This window comes from Thalia democratica, chromosome 5 (assembly GCF_965202585.1).
Source record: "Thalia democratica chromosome 5, ktThaDemo2.hap1.1, whole genome shotgun sequence".
NCBI lineage: Eukaryota > Metazoa > Chordata > Thaliacea > Salpida > Salpidae > Thalia > Thalia democratica.
The window spans coordinates 75,145,585-75,160,863 of record NC_139169.1 but is presented as its reverse complement, the minus strand read 5'-3'; the positions used below and the strand labels follow the sequence as shown (position 1 = coordinate 75,160,863).

The 15,279-nt window shown below is 25.1% G+C and overlaps 1 protein-coding gene across 1 annotated transcript in view; it reads left to right on the top strand.

The window, feature by feature from the left end:
* LOC145836899 (protein Wnt-5-like) overlaps window positions 1-13,791 on the top strand; it is a 42,677-nt gene extending 28,886 nt beyond the window's left edge. Inside the window, exons 7-10 of the mRNA XM_082944672.1 lie at window positions 12,858-12,993; window positions 13,155-13,170; window positions 13,265-13,456; window positions 13,686-13,791. Coding sequence (XP_082800798.1) covers window positions 12,858-12,993; window positions 13,155-13,170; window positions 13,265-13,456; window positions 13,686-13,791 — 450 coding nt within the window. The remainder of the gene's footprint in view (window positions 1-12,857; window positions 12,994-13,154; window positions 13,171-13,264; window positions 13,457-13,685) is intronic.
* Window positions 13,792-15,279: the final 1,488 nt, after the last annotated feature.

The following is a 15,279-nucleotide window of genomic DNA, read 5'->3' as shown; positions in this document are numbered from 1 at the left end:
AGTTTCATTTTCGTATACACCACCTTTAAAGGATTTTTTATGGTTGGCATACCGAAATCTGAATAGAGTGGAGCATAAGCCGATGTAGAACTTCTTTTCAAGGTCAGAGTTAACTGTTGCCTTGTAAATAATGTTCTCTGACCGGCAATTGCCCCCCTTCAAATTGTATTTACAGCCACCGGCGCAGTTACACTGATTTTTGATTGAATTACTTTTGTTTAAAATCCTTTGATTATGTGACTTAATTAATCTCTCCAAATTCACCATACATGAATAACTGATTCGCATATTATGTTTGTTAAATATCTTTGATAATGGGTTATTTTTGTTGAAATGTTTTTTCACTAGATTTATAAACTCTCTGCCGATGTTTGTTTTAACTGAAGTATAGAATGGGGGATTATACCAAACTATATTTTGCTTTCTTTTACTTTTATTGGTCGTTTTGTTTTTTTGCTCCGTTGTTTCAAAATTAAGTTTATCATTGTAACCGAATTTTTTCATTTTTAGTTCGTAATCTTGTTTTGTCTTTAAAAAGTTTTCTTCGTTGCTTGATCTTTTATTTAAACGTTTATTAATTATTTTTGGTATTTGGTTTATAATATTTTTTGGGTGGCTAGAATATTTATTTATATACATAATTTTTGCGTTTTGCTTTTTATAAGGCAAAATAGGCATATAGGAGAGATCATGCAAGTTGAGCTTCACATCCAGGTAGTCAGTCGTCAACATTGGTGATTCAATAGTGACTCTTAACCCCATAGACTTGAAGAAGGCGTGCGTTTGTTTTTTTAGCCTTTCAACTATAAAGCCAGAAGAATTGGGCAGTACAGCTAGACCATCGTCCCTGTACAACCCAACTCTTTTTAAACCAAAGATATTCTTCAACCCATCTTACAAAAAAAGACCTACTAATTCACATAACTCTGCACCCATGAACGATCCCTGCGCTACATCAAAAAGAGAGCTGGTATTATTTGCTCTCTTCTTTTGCCACAGGTTTCCTTGTTCATAAAGTACTGATTTAAATGCGTTTTTTATTAGACTTAAGTCTTCAGTAGGTACGCTAGTATAAATACTAGCAAATTTTAGTGATTTTATTACCAATTCTTCGCTGATAGAAGGATAAAAATCGACTACATCAAACTTAAAAAAGCTGTACGTTTGTTTTTCCAAACCAGTGAACCAATTTAAGACTTGGTCTGTATCAGTCCACTGCATCAGTTTAGTTTCGAAAAACATATACATACAGCATTTACCACTTAAAAGCTCCGAACAATATTTATTTAAACTGGCAGTTACTTTCTTTTCAAGTGTAGTTGTGTTGAAAAGCAAACAAAATTAAATGAGCTGTTAAACAGCTGTTCACAAAAATAAATTGTTTTAAACTGCACCAAATAATCCATTGCAAACTGATAAAGTTTATGAAGATAAAGCATCTTTGATCTTTTGTTTTTTGTTTATACGCCACATTTTCTTCTAGGGGGTCCGCCTATTTGTAGCGTAAAAACGTTGGAAATAGCAGCTCGAAAAAAACGTGATATTTTTGCGTCAAAGCTCATCAATTAGTTTTTTGTTTTATATTTCAAAAGCTGAACTTTACTTGTTTTTGATGATAAAAAATGTTGCACCCAGTTATTTGTTTTTGAGCACTTTTTAAAAATATTTTAGCGAAATAGCGATTAAGTTACTGTAATTTAATATTTTACTTCATACTGCGTATCAGGTAGTTATAGCTTTTTTGAACTAGAAAAACATACTAATTGTTTTTAAGTCAACTCAACCATCTTCAAGGCGCTTTGTTTTAAAGTTCTTAAATCTAATGTGGTATTCTAATTTAGAAAAACGACTACACAAATGTATTTTTTAAGGATCACACCCAAATAAAACATGTCATAAAACTTTTAGGTAATTAAATTTCTGAAACTTTAATATATCACATTGTACAGTTTTAACTTTAAACAAAATTTTTAGAGGCTCAAAAAAATTCAAACTAGTTTTGTGTGAAAACACTGTAACTTATGTCAACCAGCCACAATCTGTCTGATGTTATTATTTTTTGAGGTGATAAATCTTGTTAAAATATTTATAATATGTAACAAGAAACTACTTAAAAGGTAAAAATTTCATATTAATGAATTCTAGAATAAAAACACGGGGTCAAAAGTTTGTAATAAACAAATTATCGTGATACTTTTTAACACCTTGGTAATTCTTAAAAATACATATATTTTGCTTCCTTATAAAGTTTGTTTATTACAAAATTACAATTAGAATAAATTTCTAAGACTTAGTTATATCAAATAGTAGTAATTTTGTAAAATTAATTGTTAAAGTTTTTTGTTATCTATTCGTTAAAAATTGTTTTATTTTTACAAAAAAAGTTGAAAGTAATTCTCTACGATATAAATAAATATTTTTTACTAACAAAGCACGTAAATTCTAAAGCTTTTAACAAAATTAAAGTTAAGTATAATAGTATTTTTGTAATATAATTAATTCAATTTTAAAAACGTAATTTAGACTTTCATATCTAAAAAACACTTTTTATATATTTAAATGTATTAGAAATTAAAAAAAAACTACTTTACATGAAAAAACAAAAATAATTTTGAAGTCTTATAAGTAACTTACCCAGAAAGCTATCATATATGTTTTTTAATTTAATTTGGAAATAAACGATTTTTAGTAAAGGTCAAATTATAGTGAGACATACTTTAAAAACTTTAAAATGTTACGAATAAAAACAACCTAAATTGTTTCAATTATAATAGTCGTCTTTTCGGTAGTTATATGTTTAAGTAGTTAAATGTAGTTTAAATACTTTAATTCCTAAACATGAAATCAAACTGTATCCTGGTGTATGAATCGATAAAATGTTTTTTCGTACATCAGGTCTTTTGATTAAACTTTTAAAGCGCTTTTTGTTCGTAAAATAAACAATATATATAGTTACAATTTGTGCTAAATGCACGAGTTTACAAAAAAAAATGTTAAAATTGTTAAATTTCTACCAACTACTCACTTAATCGTTTTATTTTAAATATGTATGTAATTGATTAAATCGTTATAATTTTTAATGGCTGGTAATTGTTTACAAAACTTATCATTTGAAAGTTGAACAAACAGTTCTTTGTTTTAGCTTTGATATTTGTTTTTCAACCATTTTAAATTTTAAACAAACTACATTAATTTCTTTTAAAAATGTATTAGCATTATCGAAAACAAAACTATAGTACTTGATAATAAAACAAACTTAAAAATGATTTTAAAACAATATAAACATTTTAATAAAAACATAACATTTTTATAGTTAACGTTTTGATTTATACAGGATTTTTTTTCAGCAATTGAGAAACTAAGTTTTAAACTTTTTTACTATTTTTAAGTTGTAGATCAAAATATTAATTTAATTGATAAAAAAGTTATACTCCAAATAAGTATTTTACGTTTGTTGGGTCATCACGACACTGTTAAAAAATTTAACTATAAAATTACATCTATTTAAAAGTTTATTAATTTAGCTATCAACTACAAACAAATTATTTTGACTCATAACATGACCTCTAATGTTTATAATAAAAAACTTGCACCTGGCTTTCTAAATAGGGCTGATTTTAAAAAGAATGATGTTTAGTTTGGACAAGTCTAAATGAACATTTTTTTAATCAATTTTAAAACTTTCTTTAAAATGTTTTATTTCATAATTAATCAATTCCTTTAAACCGAGTTACATTCTTAAAGACTTTAAAATAAAGCATTTTAATTTTGTGTAGCTGATTAAAATTATACAAAATTTTTAACTGATCCGAAAGTTTCAAAGTAAAAACACCACATTACAATTGCTATCATGGTACGATACAATACATTTACAGCAAAATTCTTTTTATTAACGCTTTTAGAAACTATTTAAATTCGGAAAAATCAATTTTTGTTTGTTTTTATGGTGTGGTAAGGTCAATGAACCTTCAAGCTTTGTCTTTTAAATATTTGTTTTGCATAATTGTATTCTTTTTTATGAACTTTGCACAAAATTTATGTTCGTCAAATAAACAAATAAAATATTGATATTTTAAGACAAAAGCATTTCAGTCATTTTATAACGCCTTATCGCTTTTTGCAAATAAAATGACTGAAAAGCCAAAATGTCGAATGATTAAAGCAAACATTAAAGTGTTTTTGATATCAACTGACCTGTCAAAATATGTTAAGTGAATAAACTAAACTTGTTACTGAAAATAATGTTTTTCAAGTTGCAAGTACTTAGGTGCTAAGAACTTAAACTGGTCGCGATTACTGTAAATTGAAAGAAGTAGTAATCCTGTCGTTTTTAACACTAATCAGTTTTTAAATGTAATCTAATATAATTTAAAGAGTAAGCTCTGCACATTCCTGTGGAGAATTTACATCACTGGAACTTTCAAATCAATAATGTTCAAGTTCGAAAAGCCAACTATAAAAACATTTCTATTATCATTCTACTTTAGCTATAACCTTATAACGCAGTGTGACTTTGTTTAAATTATTTATTTAAAATATTTGGTTAAACAGTCAAACTGAATTTATTTCAAAACTTAAAGTTACTTATAATATATTTAGTCATTTCGAACTGAAATGTAGTTTTAGTTTCTGTTGCACATTTAACTTTACACTCATCATAAAATGAAAATTATACTACGAAATAAATCATCACTAAAACAATATATTTTGTTGCTACCCATAACTTGTATGTAATTGAATTACTAGCCGTTTTGTATAGAAAAAACAATTTTACACAGAAGTTTATTCATTAAACAGTCAAAATTAGTTGTCACATTTTTCATTTTTGGTAAGTGATTGATTTTCATGGATATCAAGTTTTAAAACGCAGACATAACTATTTATTACAAAACAGATAATTTTATTTTCTGGTAAGCAGTAACTTATACAGTGGTACATTACTATTCAGCTGAAATTTGTTTATTTTTGCCCATCAATCTTCATAAAAAATAAGTTAAACACATGACTTTTGAGTTATGGCTTAAAAATAGCTTTAAAAAAAAAAAAATTTTTGTTTCAAACTTTATTATTAACTTTACAATATTAAAAAAAAAGTTTTTACATCTTAATAAAAAACTGTCGTAGTGTTAAAGTTTTTTTTAAAGTAACAATACATAAAGCTAATAATTGTTTTCTTATCTATTTGTATCTTTTAGTTATTAGTAGCGATTGTACAAAATAAAAAAGAGCAAAGAAAACATTCAAATGTAGTAATTTGCAACGCTGTGTTGTATCAAATTTAAGTTATATATAAATTTAGTAAGGTTAGTGTAAGTTCTGTGAGAGGTCAATTAGTTGAATATTTTGTGAATACTTTTTTTTTAATTGTTTCAATTAAAATGGGAGAATTATTTTTTTTTAGTTTAACGAAATATTTTATTTTCTATTCGATCAAAAATGCTGTAATCGAAATTATTTAAAGAAAAAACTCCTTATTGTTTTCATTTTTATTTATTTGTACAAAAACCGCTATGCTATAAAACAAACGTAATTATAAAATATTTGGTTTTTCACGTTGAATTAAAAAAAAAGTTTGTACAGGTAATTGTTTACAGGGAGTAAAATACATAAAAATATTCAGGTACTGGCAAAAATAAGAGAGATTTACAAAACAAAAAAGATGTTTCAGATGCTTGAAGCGCTAAGAGTTAAAACAAATAATTTTCATTGGCTAAAAAAAATAGTTTTTATTTTGAAATTGTTATATTTTCTTCAATATTAGTAGTCAAATTAAAAAACTTGCATTGAATTGAAATAGGTTAGTACTCTAAAATTATAATGTTAATCTGTTACACATTTTTAAATGTAATGGTTTATATTTATTAAATACAAAATTAAAACTTGTTCTTACGAATTTTCATCAGTTTATCTAGGTAATAAAAAACAACAACTCCATGTTAAAGTCATATTACACAAAAATGAGTTAACAATTATATATTAATAATCACTGTGGACTACAAATTATTTCAAACTTATTTTACAAAATTGACCGTTTTTTTAGTACTAATATTGACAGTAACAAATGCCGAAGGATATTGGTTCTTAGTAATAATTTATGTTATTTTATTTGAGGAAAAAATAAATTATAGATGGATTATATAATAAAAACAATTATTCATCGATCATGACTTATCAAAATCCAGGCATGGCTATTTTCTACAAATTTTTTACAATTATTTCTATGTTCTCATTAAAAATTTTATTTATGATCTAGTTTTACTCATTACTTAATTTATTAGTCTTTAAATCTAGGCAAAAAATAGTAAACAGATCATTTAAAGTCATTTTTGCGTGTCAACTTACTAAAAAAAATGCGTATATATAATAAAAATGGAACAAAAGCCTTTGTCGGTTAAAATAGTTTAGTTTCAAACTAGTATATTTTTGAAAAATTCCAACTAAAAGTAATATATTACTTATAAGAAAATTAGCAGGTTGTGGTTAGGTAAAAATTAAAAGTCATTTTAACTCATAAAAGGTAGCTAATTTTCAAGTAGTATCCACTATCAGTACCTAAAGTTTATCCCGTAGCTTTGTCAAACTAAATAGCTGTGAACTAAGCAAAGTTTTATTTAGTAGTTAAAAATATTTTAAACTAATATTATTTTATATATATTCGTCCATTTTTAGGATTTTTTAAAGATTCTTACAAACTTAATCGGTATTTTTTGGTTTATAGATTGTCTTTTTAAACATTTCGTTTGTATATAAACTAAAGTTTGTATGCACTTATGAATGCTTTACCAGTTTGTTAATAATATTTTGAGCTTTTTTTATTTGTTATTGCAAAGTTTTTGTTTGTTATTTGATATTAACTATGTCAGGTGCTTTACTTAGGTTATGTGTTTATAACTTCATTTGTTTTAAACTTTAATATTATATAGAGCTGTTTTTAAAAACAGTTGTTTGGTACATTTTGACTAGACTTTTTAAAAAGTTAAAGATATTACATCATAAAAAACTCTTCTTATTTTTAACGTCTTTGTGAAAATGTTTTTGCTTTCAAAAAACTAAATGTTTGAAATTTTATTTTTAACTTAGCAAAACTTTTGACAGATATTTTAAAAAAGTAATAGAGTAAAAATAAATTAGTACTCTCTCTAACGTTAAACAGAATATTTTCATTTCACAAACTTCTTACTTTTTTTATTAAATTTTTTCTGGTTTAATGATTGTTAGTAAACATTTAATTTTAAGTTTATTATTTAAAAAACAAACAACATACAAAATTTAGCAGCTTAGTTGGTTTGTTTGTATACCTTTTGTTCAAAATTTAAAATCTTTAAAAGTTTTGTGATAGATTTTAAACAAAGATTTATATTCTGTTACCTAACAGAATTGTTTTTGCTCCGTAGTATAAACAGTTATAAATGCATTATGTTTTATACTACTTGAGTACATCTGTGTAGGTTTTAACTTTAAATAGGTGTTTTAAGGATTTCTAGTTAATTTTTAACGGTCTGCAATTTGAGTATACATTTTTTAAAGGTACAGAGATATAAAAGTTATTAAAAACTCATTGTGATTTTATGAAAAAATATTAAACTTTATAGTCTTTTTTAATAGTCACACTATTGATGTATTTCAAATATTTAAATTATAAAGTTTATATGCAATAATAAACTTAAAGCTGAGAACCTTTATAACGCTTTTTACTAGACATAGTGCCTAAGGTTAATAAAATTTTTATTAGTTGATAACTTTTTTAGGAATAATAATAAATTTTCGAATTATACTATGATATTAAAACTTTGTACAATAAAACATACAATACTCTTTAAGTGCCACAGCGTACCATAGTTCACAAGAATTTGTTTTTTTAGACAATACAGTTTATCATGTTTACATAGCAAAACTATACTATTTAAGGTAAAAATCTCTCTTTCATTTATTAATTGCATATAATCTATTGTTTAAAAAAACAAAGCAATCGACAGACACAATGAACTTATTTAACTTATTTGTAAATTGTTATTATTTTACATTGTTTTGAATTTCAACCATAATTTACGAGTTTATGCAATTAGATAATATTTTCGATTGATTGCAAACGCCAACAAAAAAAATTATGTAGATATAGTTTTTGCTCACTTATGGGCAGTTAAAAACTGTCTACATGTCCCATTCTAACTTAATAATAGTTTCACCTTTAAGATATTCACTTTGTATTATATTTTACTACAGGTAATTTAAATTTAACTTTTAAACACTTTTGCCCTGTTTTATTTAAGTTTTAATTAAAACTACCTTCAGATCTCTAAAGTCCTCATCGTTATTTAATGAGAATATAGTTCTATAGCTTTTTGAAGTATAATGTATCAAGGTACAAAGCGTTTACTTAATTGGTTTAAATTAAAATTGTTTACAGGTCTTTAGCGTCCTCCTCTTTAAAAGAGGCGGCTCTCCAGCAGATTCCTGATTGCAAGCAGCTCTATTAACTGACGAGGAACCAGCAAGCTTTTTGCATGAAGTACGGAAGCAAGATGAAATTTGTTGGCGAAGGAGCCAGCATGGCCATCGAAGAGTGTCAGAACAAGTTCAAGAACAACAGGTGGAACTGTTCCACTTCGAAGGAAGGATCCATATTTGGAGGCATCGTCAACACTGGTAAGTTATTTTTTAAGTGTTTAACTTATTTATAAAGTGTTTTTAATGATATAACTATATAAAGTAGCAGAGTTTAAGGTGTTCATTTGATTTTAGTTTTTACTAACTCTGATTGAGGAAGTTAACTTAAAAAAAGTTTATATTTTTATAACTGTTGTCTAAACGTAAAGGAAACAATAAAACATAAATAATTTATATATTTTAAAAATTCTTTTGAGGTAAAGCTTCTTTATTATAACTTGCGGTCTTGATAATTTATATTTAATATAAAAGTACACGTTATGTTTTATTTAAACGTCATAACATAGAAATGTACAATTTACATATTTATATTAGAAAAAAACTTCCTGGTCAATTATATCCAACATTTTTATAAAATATCGTCACGTAGCACATAAAACATTTAAAATAAAAATAAACTCAATATTCCCTTACATAAGAAACTATACATATAACCGAATATGCTAAGAATTAACTAAAACAATTTGAACTCATAAAAGTCAAATCAAAAACCAACAAAAATAGTTTTAGCTTAGTGTTAAAGATCAAAAATGTACCTAAAAGGTAAATATTTACAAAAGTTTGTCAGAGATTAATATTAATTTGATCTTATATCCCTCCAGTTAAAGAGAAAATAGTAAAAATTCTGACAAGCAGCTCGCTATGGCATACTTGTCAAAACATAACATAACAAAAACTAATAAATAAGTTTTCAAGTGTCATGATAAAACTTTGTTTTTGTTTTTTATCTCTCAAGATTTTCATGATCCGACAAAAATGAAATCCATGAAAAATAAATTTTCTTTAAAGATTTTTTGCATACTTTTCAGAGCTTGCGCCGCGTAAATACACTAAAAAACCACAAAAAAAAAACTTTAAGAAAAATTACCTTCCAAACAAACTTTGAAAAGTTTTAATCAAATGTTTTCATAAAGAGGTCAAGCTTTGAGAGAAATTAGGTTTGTTCGCGAACTTGAAACCTAAAATCTCTTGATTAATTTGGTATTTGAGGTATTTTCTTTTCAGTGAAAAAAACAAAAAAAAAAAAATTAAAAAAAATTACCTTCTAAACAAACTTTGAAAATTTTTAAACAAATGTTTTTATAAAGAGGTCAAACTTTGATAGAAATTAGGTTTTTTCGCGAACTTGAAACCTAAAATGTCTTGATTAATTTGGTATTTGAGGTATTTTCTTTTAAGTGAGAAAAAAAACTTAAATATAATTTGAAGATCAAAAGCATGTGGAGGGTTTCACTTCCAAAAATTTTAGGCAAAAGTCTCAATTGTTGTTTTTAAATTACACTCTCGGGTGTGCCAAAGAATTCAAATAGTCGAGGTTGAACTAAAACCATTGTAATTGCTTTTTTAAGCTGTTTAATGTGATTTAAATTTTAGACTTTGTATTACGAGATATTCATTTATAATTTAAAGTTTAGGTTTCGGTTAACATATAGAGATTTAAAATAGTGAAAAGGAATAATAGGAAAAGTTTTATAAAGTACAAATTAAAAATGTAAAGTAGTGCTGGTAATAAGGTTACAAAATATGTATTATATTGACTAAACTTTAAAATAGATAAAGCCACTTAGCTGGCATCGTTTAAATGAGTGCTTTTTTTGGTTTTACTTTTGCAAATGTATACCAATTAACTTCAAATGTATATTGGCCTATTTTTTGTTTTTTCTAATATATCTTCCTTCTTTAAACTTTACAGAAATAACTAGCTGAGAATCTCGTTTAAAGTTGACATAAGTAGAGGTCAAGCTGACCTATTTGTATTAACATAAATAATTGTACTGAAACAAGATCATTTTTTATTTACAAAACAACTGCGGCAACATGTGATGTCATAATAAGATTTCAGAAAATCAGTCGAGCATGCAATATTTCGCTAATACCTTCCAGTTTATGTCAAAACTGTTAAAGCGTAGAGTCAACAGATGTAGACAAAAATCAATTACACGTTGGTATCAATATAAGCTGTTTTAAAAAATGTTAGAAACTTTTTGTTTCAAGTTTTAATAAGCATACCATAAAGCTATAAAATAGTGTTTATATTAAAACAAAATTTTAATTTTTTTGTCAACAAGTATGAGATTTTTACATTACAACATTTCGAGAATTGTTTAACAAAATATTCTTTTAAATTACATAAAAAAGTGGTCTCATTATTTAAACTAAAATAATTTTATTTTTTGAGACAACTGTATCCTTGTGTACGACTCGATAACCCAAAGGTTTGTTCGTACACCAGGTTCTAGGACCAAATTTTTGAGCGCTTTTTTTTGTTGTTCAATAAACAATATAAATTATATAAAAGTTTATAGACTTATGTTTGTAAACGTAAAAAGTAGTTGAGCTTTTTTATAATCTTGTGTAAGTTTAATCCTAAAACACTCAAACATTTTCCGATAGTAAAACTTATTGAACTTTTTACAATAAGCTCATAATATTGTTTGCATCGTAAAAATTAAACTAAAAAAGTTATTTGCTTCTGACCGCTGATAATAGTTTACATAATTAAACACTTAAAGTAATACTTGTAAAACAGTCGATTTTTCAAATTTATTTAATAACTTTAAAGCCTTTTTAAATTTCAATTGCTTGGATGGTTGACTTAACTTGTATAATGTAAATTTTGTTTGTTTAAGCTCTATATATTTTATATCTAAAGGCCTATACGATTTGAAAGTTTTCATAAGTCTTTTTATAGAATTACGGATGCAAAAAGCTTTGAATTGGTTTTTACATCTGTTAACTTTTGAGATAACTCCCAAATTTGTTACATTTAAAGTATTAAGTTATCTATCTGTTGTCTATTAAGTTGTTGTATTTTTAACAATTTTGAATATAATCTCAGTAATTAAAATTTTTGTACTTTAATCTTAATTTCTTTTAAATTTACAACCATTTACATAAGAATATAACTTCGTTACTTTTACAATTTTGATGATATAAAACACAATAAAATTTTTTCGTATAGCATATACTTAGCTACTTTTATTTATAAACGTTTAATAAATATTGTATTTATTTTTAAAAGTAATCAAGCCATCAAACTACTTTTTAAAAGGTTAGTAAACCTGTAAATGAAAAGTTTTTATGTTTACTCGGCTCAGTAGTTATTGAAAGTATTAAAATAAAATTAAAACAAGTCTGTATCACGTTCGACAAACTTATTTTATTTGCTTTTTTCTTGCTTAATATACAACAAATACAACAAAAGAAAAGGCAACTTTTATACATTACAACTGAAAGTTTGAGTAACAGCCAAGCTTAGAACTACAGTAAACTTTACAAAAACTTTTAAAAGCAGTAACAAAACATATCACAACAGAATTTTGTAGACATCAGTATATTTAAAACGTAATTAAACTTTTCTTATATATATTTAAGGCATTAAACAAAGTTTTTGAAAATAAAAGCTTTCAAAATAAATCATTTTATGATCAGGTATTTAATAGTTGTGAGGGCCTAGTAAGTTTTAACTTGTTTTCAATTGTATTGAACTGTTTTATCTCAGAATTTGTTCGATTAAGTGTTAATGTTATCAGATTTCTATCACAAGAGTTTATTTATTTAGGTGTTTTTTATAAATCACGTATGAAAAATACAAAAAAAAAAAATAAGAAATCGAAGTTTTTATGGTTTAAAATTTTGTTATTATATTGACTTTTAAAAAGTGTATGCTTATTTTCAATTGGAATGATTTTATTGTTTTACTCAATGAATAAGACATCAAATCGCTGAAAAAAAGCATAATAATTTTGTTGAAATACTTTAAAAAATTCTAAATAGTACTTAAATTTCCAACTCTTTATAACAATTTTGGTTACATAATTTTAATTAAATAATTTATAAGATGGTATATATTTTATGTTGTGTGTCGTCCTAAATATATGAGAAAATATATCAAGATAACTATTTCTTTTCAATCTTTAGTTTTTAATAAAGAATTTAATTAATAGTCATTATGACTTTTGAAAATAGTTTTTAATTGACTGAAAATAAAGAAAAAAACTGTAAAAAAAAATTTTAGCTATAAAAGACAAGCTTTATAGCTAGAAAAAACGTTAACACAGTATAAAACGTCAGGGAATATTAACCTTTTAAACATTTTACAACTTGCGTTTTTCTTCCGTCATTTTATCGAATAAATTATTTTAAATAGTCAAAGAAAAGCGCTACTTAACTAATATATATATTCACAGTTCGCAATATCATCAACGCAATTAACTTGCAAATTTCACGGAACTTCAGGATTTTATAATCTGAAGACTTGTTGGAATGAAATACCAAATTTTGTTAAGATCGGACAAACCACCAAAAATCAATATTCAAAGGCATGTTTAAATATATGTTGTTTTGTAGTTTGGTTTTATACTTTTTAAAAACTGTAAACTAAAGCAAACATTTTTTACTGGAAGCTTTACTTAATGATATCTTAAGATTATTTACAAAAATGCTTTTGATTATATAGCTTTTTTTTTTATAAACAAAAACCTTAGATTACAGTTATCTATTGTAATTCTAAATGTAAACGTTATAAAACGTAATGTCTTTGTTGTGACAAAGTTGCTTAATTTTTCTAGGCGTCCGAAGTATAATACTTAAAAAGAGGGAACCAGCTCAGACCGAGAGACCCAGATGATAAAATGGACAGCAAGCGTCTGGTGTTTCTCGAATCGAGTCCTGACTATTGCGTGGGCAGCGAAAAGATGGAAATTCTGGGCACTAGCGGACGCCATTGTAACAAGGGTTCCAAAGGCAGCGATTCGTGTGCTGTTTTGTGTTGCGGAAGAAAATACACGTTAGTGATAAATTACTTCTTTAAAAAACTAAATAAAATAAAATTAAATATTATATAAATATTTTAATTAATGAACTTATAGTTTATAGTTTTAAAAGTTCATTCAAATGTTATAAACGTCAATTTAAAAATTTAAAGCTGCACAAAAACTATTTTAAACCAATTTATAAACACTTAACAAACTTAGAAAACAGAATATTTTGACTAAAGTTATTTATATTTGTAGGAGCACAACACGGATAGTAAGAAGGAAATGTAACTGCAAATTCAAGTGGTGTTGCCAGGTTGAATGTCAGACCTGCGTCGAAACCATCACCACTTCAATATGCGATTGAAGCTTAAGAAATTGCGATTATGAGGGCGAAATTGCGCGGGCGTGATTTTGCAGTGGTTTCGTTGTTGGGATTTTCCCGAAAACAGAGCTCATTAGACTGCCTATCAGTTTGTTGTTAGAACTTTTAATTTTATGATTGTTTTTATGTGTGAAAAAGTATGAATACTTAAGAAAGCCAAATTAAAGTTTTATTATTTAAAAATAGTAAAAAAAAATAGATTTTGTTTATAAACTTTAGTTTTTGGATAATCTGAGTTTTTGAAGCAATTATTTGTTTTTTTCAAACTATTTAAGTTTTTAAAAAGGAAAGTTAAAGTTTAATAAACTTTGTTAAAATGATTGTTTATAATCTAGAAAAGAAAGTATTGAGTTATTTTTCAAGAAAGCTACAGAATAAAAGTAATAAAGTTAATATTATAACTTATATAACCTCTTTTGTACTTTTTGTTTGACTTGTTGTAAAAGTTGATTGTGCCTTTTACTTTTCTTTATTTTTACTTTAATCATTTGTTTTAAGTTTTACAGTTCAAGTTGAAAGTTTTAGCTATTTTCACATACATTTTACATGACCTTTTATTAGCTTGTGATCTTCTTATTTTAACGCTAATTGAAGTTAACTTTTTGCCAAAATGTAAAAAGAATAAATCAAATAAATTTTTATGCAAATATGTTTTAAATTAAAAAATTTTCTTTTTTATTCATTTCTTTCAATGTTTCAATTTCTTTATCTTCAACTTATTATCTTTGACGATTACAGCCTTTAATACCTTTATTTAGTTTAAAAATTAATTTAATTAACTTTATTCTAAAAAATGCTTTCACTAACGAAAATTTATATAATAAAATGAACCAGTTTTTTAGTTGTAAAGTTTTAGTATCAGTCAAGTTAATATATAAGTTAATGTTAACTAATTTCTAAAATAAAGAATAAACAGAGCTAAATGTTACGTGGCTTAAGTTAATTTTATCAAAGAATTCAAATGTCCTGTACAAGTTTTTTGATTATAAGTTATTTAGAAAGATAACTAAAGAAAAAATACAAATTCGATGATATTTAAATTGGATCTGTAGTAGGGTATACATCCAATAAACTTTGATTATGTTTATCTTCCAAATAAAAATATTGTTAAGAAAACATTTTGCAAAATTTGCAAAAAAGGTTTGCAAAAAAGTTTTCTTAAAAAATAAAAAATATACCCCTTAAAAATAAACAAATTGTTTAATTTAAAAAGTTATGTAGATTAATTTTTATGAATATACAGGATATATAAAAAGGAGTTGACTTTTTTAAGTTGTAAACTATTTTAAAACTACTATAAAAAACTTCTAAGTCAGTCAGTTTTCTCTTTAACTAATCGTAAAGTTTTATTAGCAATATTTTTATTTTTAACTACGTTTTGTTTGATTTACATTAAATCTTTAAAGTCAGTTACAATTCTTTTGCTGAAAATTATTTCTATTTTTTTTAAACATAAAAAATTTATTCTTT